The following is a 7,570-nucleotide window of genomic DNA, read 5'->3' as shown; positions in this document are numbered from 1 at the left end:
ATCTTGATCTCTGTTCTGTTCTCTTTTTTAAACACAAAAATGATGTCATGTGTTCCTCGACACAACTTGCGCCATCGTGTGGAGACATACAGAATAATTTAATATCACCCTCAGGTGTGTGTGTGTGTGTTTTGTTTGAATTTTTAAAAAGTGTATTATATTTGGTTGCAACCATGAATGTTTGAATATCTTAAAAAGGAGACTCTTTTGTTTCCCCAGAGACGAAATTCTTCTGGATTGATTGATCTTGTCTGGCTGGCCCACTACTGTTCGTCTGTCGATTACTTCTGGCTTTGTGGAGGGAAGTCTCTTGATTGAACATGTCGGCTACAAACCCGTCGCAGCTGCTCCCGCTCGGTTTGTAAAATCTCTATGATGCTGTTTTTTGTTCCTGACGTCTGTGGGTTTAAATTGGGCTGTTCCGAGTCTGCGTGCGACGGCCGCAGTTTGAGCCGCGGCTCACTGAAAATCATTTTGTAGGCAGATGTTTGCTAGTTAGCATTAGCATCACGCCGGTAGGGAGCTAACGTTGCGGCTTTACTCTCTACAAGCACAAACAAAATGCTTCTTATTTGGTTTAGTTTATTAAAGTGGCAGAGAGGGCAGGTTTCTAGCTGAAAATTTACAGATTACTGGATTATCGTCTATTGCCCTATTGGCATGTTCAAAATAAATTTAAAAATTACATTGTCGTCTTTTTTATTCTATTTAGTTATTAAAAATTTATAGTATTTCAAAGGGTTAACTGTTGAGTCCTTAACAAAGATAGACACCAGTTAATAAAGTAGGTAGGTAAGTGAAGTGTAAAAAGTAGAAACACTCACCTGAATTACAGGATGTGTAATTTCTCTGTATGTTTCCTTTTGCAGAGCTTGTGGACAAATGTATCGGCTCCCGAATTCACATCGTCATGAAAACTGACAAAGAAATTGTCGGCACCTTGCTGGGCTTCGATGACTTCGTCAGTATCTTTTAATTAAAACGTGTCCAGATGAGCGAGTTAGTGCACGCCTCAACACCAACAATGTACAAAGTCTTACTGTATTGTGCTGCACACACCATCGACTGTTTGAAGTCATCCATGCTCACAGGTGGAGCCCATGCGATGAGAAGCAGTACGAGAACTATTGTGTTACTTTTTGTTTCTGTTTTATTTAGAAATGTGAGAGAGGACAGTTGCAGAATACCATTGGCACAAAAAGTGTGTAGATCTGTACAAACAAGGGACAAATAGACTGATCAAAAAATTTAAGGAAACAGTCAGTGATCACACTACAACAGTTCAACTTCAGGCATGTCAGGCGTGTCAATCTATCCAGATAGGAGTAATAAACCATGGTAATAGATGGTGGCCACAGACCATTTCCCTCTGCTGTCAGATCTTATTCTGGTGCAGTGGGGCCTGGGTTCCTCCTGCTGTTGGGCTTCTTTCATTTTTACTCTTAAAAGTCTGATGGGGTATTATCATCACCTGAGTGGGCACCTCGGAAACCCAAGTTTGTGAATCCGATAACTTAAGAGGGAAGTCAGCTAGGATTTTTCAAATTGATAACATTGGTGCATCTTCTAAAAGGGCGCTGGTGATGCTCTCGTGCACGTCTCCACATCCTCCTGCTCGTTTGTGTAAAGCTTTTAGCTGCACTTTGATGTCTCTTTACTGTTTATTGTTGCACAGTTTGTCTTTAACTGTGTGTGTCAGACATGGTCCTGGAGGATGTGACAGAATTGTAAGTACTCCTGTTGCATTTTTACTCTAACTACACCTTTTCTCGGGTTCACCGCTGACTATATTTATAAACAAATGTGTTGCAGTGAAATAACACCAGAGGGGAGGAGGATAACCAAGCTCGACCAGATCCTCCTCAATGGCAATAACATCACCATGGTAAACAAACAAACGCCTGATTGTGTCCCATAATCTCCCCCGGTGTTTTAAACCTTCACAGGATGATTTATGGCTGCATATTTTCTCTTCTGCAGCTCATCCCCGGTGGAGAAGGACCAGAAGTATAAATGCCCGGAGGCCGGTTAACCTTCCTGTGTTGCTGTTCTTGACTTTATTATGTAATTATTATTGTTGATGTCTTGTTTTTTCTTTGGGTTTTTCCTCCTGAATGAGAAAGATATTTTTGTAATAAGATTCCTCACTGATGAGAGGTGCACATGTCGAAAAGTTTTTCTTTGTTAAAAATAAATCTGAGGATGTCACACAGTCTGAAAAACACTTTTCTTTATTCATTCTTTACCACACAACTTAAAATTTAGTGCAAATCTTGGTATAAAACCAAAGTGTTACCATGAAACAGCAGAACTAAAAAAACCATCCAGTTGTTTATGTGTTTATTTTAAATGTTTATCAAACAAAGAGCCGGATACTTGATTGATATTGAGTTTAGCAGGTGATCAATGCAGCTGAAGGTTGTTTAAATTCATCCCAGTGGCTTTTCCCGTTCCCCGGGAGCCTCAGTACATCGAGGGCTTCTCCTCTCCTTTTGGGTTGGTCACCTTCTCCAGGTTTTTGCTGATGATGTCATAAAGCTCGGCCTGAGGGAAACGAGCAGAGATGCAGATTAATAATTGACTTACAGCAGCTAAAAATACATTGTTAGTGATTAAACTGTTTGAAAATCAGTTTTTTAATCTTAGAAAAACTCAAATATTTTATTTAAGATCCATTTTTTTTCCATGGTTTAAAGTATTTGGGGAGAAATATAAATGTAGGCTTCTTACGTAGAAGCCGCGGATGTCGAGGACGATCACTCTGATATCCGAGTAGATGGCCTGGTCCTTCTCGTGTACGAGTGAGCGGTAGTCCATCTGAGGGCAGAACAAAAAGAGTTAAAGGCATTTTTCATATTTCCTTTTTGTGTCATAAACTTCGAGGCTTGTTGGGATGTTCAGTGACGAAAAAGACTAAAACCAGCTAGTGTTCATCCATCTCTGAGATCTTTGTGTCTTCTCTCAGGCTTTAAGCTCATATTCAGTGTATTTACCTTTGCAGCTCTCATCCACACATGTATTCAGTCTTCCTTCTACTGACTTTAATCCATTTTGAATAGAGTTATCTGACTAATGTGACTTGCTGTGTGTAACAGACAAGAAGTCTGTGATCGGGTTTTGGTGCGTGAAATTCTGGCATCTAATTAGTTTGTTATGTCACAGTAATTAGCAGGCATGTCTGGACAAAAGGGTGGCCAAAAACTAACAGTGGTGGCCAAAATGCTAAAAGTGAGACTTCAAAGTGCCGCTATCATCCACCTTTTATACTGTTCAAATCTGATACTGGCATTAAATCCAGCTGTTCTTTCCACTTGAAAGAAAATTTCCCAAAACTCATCCAGCATCACTTCCTCTGCTCCATGTGGTGGTCAGGATGCACAATATTAGAAAACTATGGGAACCACTGCTCCAACTATTATATGAGAAAGATTTTTAAGGGCGTTTTTTTACACCTATAGTTTGTTATAACTTTGGTCCGAATCATTTGATGAGTTTGCAAACTTGTAGCTTTTTTCCTGTGATTTGGCTTCTTTTCACCCAGAAAAGAATCCAAGTGAACTCCAAACAAACCAAAGTGCATGATTACAAAAACGTGAGCACATTCAGTCCCCGTATTGGCCAGATGTGCCTGGGGTGGGAGCGACAAAAGTACAAACAGGAACAAGGTGCTGTGTTCTGGAGGATTAGGTCCATTTCATAGCTAGTTGCTAACCTGTACAGACCTTTGTCTACCTTGTCCACATCCCAGAATGCAAACCACATGTAGGTACAGGGAGATGTTTAGCTTATCTAGCAACGTACACCTGGCAGTTTAGATTAAGGTCAGAGTGCATTCACAACATAAATGAACCGTACGGGAGGAACACTACCTCCTCCAAAGGGTCTTTATTACTGTGCTCACATGTGCACAAAAGAAACGCAACGGGGTGCAAATTAAACCAGAGTTCAATTTGAATGAACTAAACACAGCAGGTGTGAAAGCACCCTAAGTGTGTTTGAACTCTGTGGCGCGATGTTTGCAGTCTGCGTTCAAATGCAGAAAGGCAGAGATCATCACTCACCACATGAGTTTCCTTAGAAGCTTTGGCCACAGCATCCCCCCTCTCTGTGAAGTACCTGAGGATTTAAACAGTAGTGATGAAAGGCTCCACTCTCAGTAAAATGACACAAAGGCAGCTGCCGCGCTTTAAAGAAGGATTTACGTCCAACCTACTTGTTGATGTTGGTCTGAAAACCGTCGACTTTGGTTCTCACTGCAGCGATTCTCTCCAAGATTTTCTCCTGTGGTTTAAAAAACCCCCAAAAAACCTTAAAGGTCAACGTATTTCTTTATCACATTAATCCAAAAGTTAAAATCAGTGGCTTTATATTCAATTAAAATGAAAGAGCAGCCAATTAAACAGACGACGTATACCTGGATGGCAACTCCGAAGTCATTTCCATCCTCTATCTTTGGGATGAGGTGCTGAATCCAGCAGGTGACCTGCAGTTTGAACCCAGAGCATTAATCCTCATTTTAAAATCATTCTCATATTGTTCCTGTCTTAGAGCATCAATCAGCCCTCAGAGCGGCAGTGATTCACTCACAGTGATGATGGTCTCTCTAAAAGCGACTATCTCTGGTTTCACTCTCTCTAGCACCATCGTGATCTTCTCGTTCCCCTTGATGAAGCCACACTTCGGCGCTGAAGAGCAGAGAGAACAGATGAAGCTTTTGTTCCCCGTCCCCACAGACATCACATGCTACCTTTCAGTTTTCACATGTGTGACTACAAAAATGCCTTACGCTTCTTCTTCTTCTTCTCGTCGTCTTCATTCTTGTCGGTCTCCATCTCCTGAGAGAGACATTTTTTTACAGAGTGAGAAAAGATTGGCTTTACCGGGCGTCTTAAATCGATTAAAAATGTGAAAAATCAGATGTCACAGTAGCAGTTTGTGCACAGCCTTCCTCCTTCTTTTATAATCCTATCTGTGACCCCACAGCAACATGGCAGGGTGGGGTCATTTTTTGATAATCATAGCACATGTTTTGATGTCTCCATAGGTGCTATACCCCTTTTTCCTTCTGCAAGTGAGGAAGCTGAATATTTGCACTCACATTAATCCAGTTAAAATTCATTCAGAGCCAATAAAGACACATTCAAAGGTCAAAGCTGTCACAGTGAGATGTGAGTGTGTCGGTCGACTGTGTCAATTAATGCACTAGTGAAGAGCACGTCAGAAAAGTAACTTTCAGTATATTAAAAAATATAACTGAGATTTCTGGAAGGGCAAAGCTTCTGGTCTCTAATGTCAATAGTTTTCTCAGAAAATTTGAGCTTAATTTTTGTGAAACTGTTCCCTTGATTTCAAAAGCTTTAAGGAATATTATGTGCCTTGTATATGACAAGCTGCAACCAAATATCAGTCCTCTACCTGCAAAGCGGGGTCTTTACAGGCCTCCAAATCTGCTGTCAGAGATCTAAGCTTCTCTCACTATGTTATCCCGAGCTTCACCCTGAGAGTCTCAGGGTGTTTTATTTTAATTCAATAAACAGATGAAATGAACCAAAAGTTACCGACCTTCACTTATCCCAACTTCTGACCATAACTGACCTTTTCTTATTCCTTCTGTATGATATTATAAAGATAAGTTGTTATAATAATGTAATTAGTAGCGTCGTCCTGAATCTTATCTGGATGTCCGGCTCATTATAATTCACGAGCCTCAATTAAAGTTGTCCAAACCAACCCAGATTTATTTTAACATGCGTTGGTACAGCCCAAGTTAAATAATATGTCTTATTACATGTGCATTTCAAATCACAGTGATTGTGTAAAGCTCCAGAAATATTAACTTCCACGCCTGTGTAGTAAAGTGAGGATATTAGAAAACTCCATGGCACTTTTCATAGCTGGGCTGATAGCAGTCTACTAATCAAAAGGTCGGTGGTTCGATCCCCGCCTCCTCAAGTCTACGTGTTGAAGCGTCCTTGCGTGAGAGGCAGGGAACAAGTTCTTGTGTCAGTGTATGGGTCAATTAATGTTGCAGAATGACCCAGTTTTTCAAAGTAAAAGCCTTCTCACCGTTTTAGTGGACTGAAGCACATTCATATGGAATGAGTGATCTCAAACACATTCATGTTGGCCATGTTTAGTGAAAGATGAAGCTAAAAGCGTGACAGGCTGCGGTGCTCTCACCTCGTCCTCGGGGGAAGGAGGGTCTGGTATGGGGATGTCCAGAGGAGCCCTAAGGGAAGCTGTTTCTGTGATGCTGAAGCCCTCATCCTGACAAAATAATCAAATAAAAGACAAACACAAGGACAAGAGTGAAGAGCAGTTTTCCCAGATCAAAGGTCACAGAGGCTGTCAGTTAAAATGCTTCACCTTGAGCAGAGAGTCCAGCTTTATGATCTTCAGAGGGATGAAGTCAGAGAAGAGAGTTTCTGCCTGGAAACACACACACACACACACACACACACACACACACACACACACAAAGAGGGGCCTCAAGTCATTATTAAGTCACAAAAGTTGGTTTATTTCAATATTTTACTAATTTAACGCAATCAATGTGTCAACTGACCTCCCGATACAGAGCCTGGCGGAAGTTGTCCACCTGTGGAGAAAAGGTGAGCAGACTAAATAAACCAAATAAAACACGGTTCAAGTGCTGACTCACGTTTGTGAAAAGCTTTACTTTCGTTTTCCTGCCCGCTGCGGGGGACTTTCCGCTGCTTTTCAACTATAACCGACTGCTTTCAAACACACCGGGACTCAACACTCACACCAAGTCCGCTTTAAAGTCACTGCAGGCCGCCGGGAAGCCGTTTAGCTCCTTTACCTTGCAACCTGCCCTCCTCAGAGAGCGCTTACTCCCAAAAAGCAAAAGCTCACCGACTTACCTTCCCCGCAGTCGTGCTGCTTATTTTCAGAGTCGCTGCCTTTGACATGACTAAAGAAACTTTTTTCAGGAATATATTATCATAAATATATCCGCTGGAGCGGTTTAAATGAAGTCCGACGGCTGCAGCACAGGACAATATGTCTGTCTTGTGGATTTTTTTATTTCCTCATTCACTTTGCTTTCGATTTGATATCGGATGCGCCTCCTACTGACTCCCTCCTCCTCTCCTGGCACAGGCTCAGCTTTCAAACTTGAATATCCTGTACATGGCAACCCAGTACACGGTACAGACACCGAGAGGCGTTTACAGGATTATTTAAGATGAAGGCGGTTGTCTGCAGAGCAGAATAGTGATTTTAGAATAAATACATTTTCAAATCAATTTCTAAAGAGTTTAAGAATTTAAATATATACCGTCAATTTAAAAATGGCCTCTTTTAATCTCCTGTACAGTGTAAGTCTGTAGAATGAACAATAAATTGGATCAGGTTCACTGATACAGCCTCACGTCAGTTACAGTATAAAGCTGATTTCTTTCACACCCCTAAAGGACCTTTGACAAAAGAAACTGAAAAAGAAAATGAAACTGAGCCAATGAAAAAAAGTCATGTGGTTTAAACAAAATGTGATTACTTATTATGATCTTCATTGCCTCATCCTGAACGCGTCTTTTGTCTTGTATTT

General features: G+C 41.0%; 2 protein-coding genes across 2 annotated transcripts; one reads left to right on the top strand and one right to left on the bottom strand.

Moving 5' to 3' along the window:
• The first annotated feature begins 33 nt into the window (after positions 1–33).
• lsm5 (LSM5 homolog, U6 small nuclear RNA and mRNA degradation associated) lies at positions 34–2,212 on the top strand. Its single transcript, XM_085467930.1, has 6 exons — positions 34–114; positions 220–357; positions 870–965; positions 1,700–1,727; positions 1,813–1,885; positions 1,981–2,212. The coding sequence occupies exons 2-6, from the start codon at positions 321–323 to the stop codon at positions 2,011–2,013; spliced, it is 267 nt and encodes an 88-aa protein (XP_085324056.1). The 5' UTR covers positions 34–114; positions 220–320; the 3' UTR covers positions 2,014–2,212.
• Positions 2,213–2,215: 3 nt separating this feature from the next.
• On the bottom strand, positions 2,216–7,075 carry psme2 (proteasome activator subunit 2). The gene is made up of 11 exons (XM_085467929.1): positions 6,885–7,075; positions 6,566–6,598; positions 6,367–6,429; positions 6,181–6,267; positions 4,787–4,835; positions 4,588–4,685; positions 4,415–4,483; positions 4,214–4,281; positions 4,062–4,116; positions 2,731–2,817; positions 2,216–2,544 (listed from the first exon to the last, which is right to left on the bottom strand). The coding sequence occupies exons 1-11, from the start codon at positions 6,930–6,932 to the stop codon at positions 2,464–2,466; spliced, it is 738 nt and encodes a 245-aa protein (XP_085324055.1). The 5' UTR covers positions 6,933–7,075; the 3' UTR covers positions 2,216–2,463.
• Between the last annotated feature and the right edge of the window lie 495 nt (positions 7,076–7,570).

Source organism: Copadichromis virginalis, linkage group LG9 (genome assembly GCF_057382275.1).
Source record: "Copadichromis virginalis isolate Kocher_CV1m ecotype Utaka linkage group LG9, C_Virginalis_male_GT1.1, whole genome shotgun sequence".
In the NCBI taxonomy this organism is placed as follows: domain Eukaryota; kingdom Metazoa; phylum Chordata; class Actinopteri; order Cichliformes; family Cichlidae; genus Copadichromis; species Copadichromis virginalis.
The sequence above is the reverse complement of the archived record's forward strand: the minus strand, read 5'-3'. Positions and strand labels throughout refer to the sequence as shown.

Excerpts from the sequence above, each read along its gene's own strand:
- psme2 (XM_085467929.1), bottom strand. The coding sequence starts at position 6,932 with ATGTCAAAGGCAGCGACTCTGAAAATAAGCAGCACGACTGCGGGGAAG. Across the intron at positions 4,282-4,414 it reads ACTTCGGAGTTGCCATCCAG|GAGAAAATCTTGGAGAGAAT; the intron begins GTATACGTCGTC and ends TTTAAACCACAG. Across the intron at positions 2,545-2,730 it reads TCGACATCCGCGGCTTCTAC|GCCGAGCTTTATGACATCAT; the intron begins GTAAGAAGCCTA and ends CGTTTCCCTCAG.
- lsm5 (XM_085467930.1), top strand. The coding sequence starts at position 321 with ATGTCGGCTACAAACCCGTCGCAGCTGCTCCCGCTCG. Across the intron at positions 966-1,699 it reads GGGCTTCGATGACTTCGTCA|ACATGGTCCTGGAGGATGTG; the intron begins GTATCTTTTAAT and ends TGTGTGTGTCAG. Across the intron at positions 1,728-1,812 it reads CTGGAGGATGTGACAGAATT|TGAAATAACACCAGAGGGGA; the intron begins GTAAGTACTCCT and ends AATGTGTTGCAG.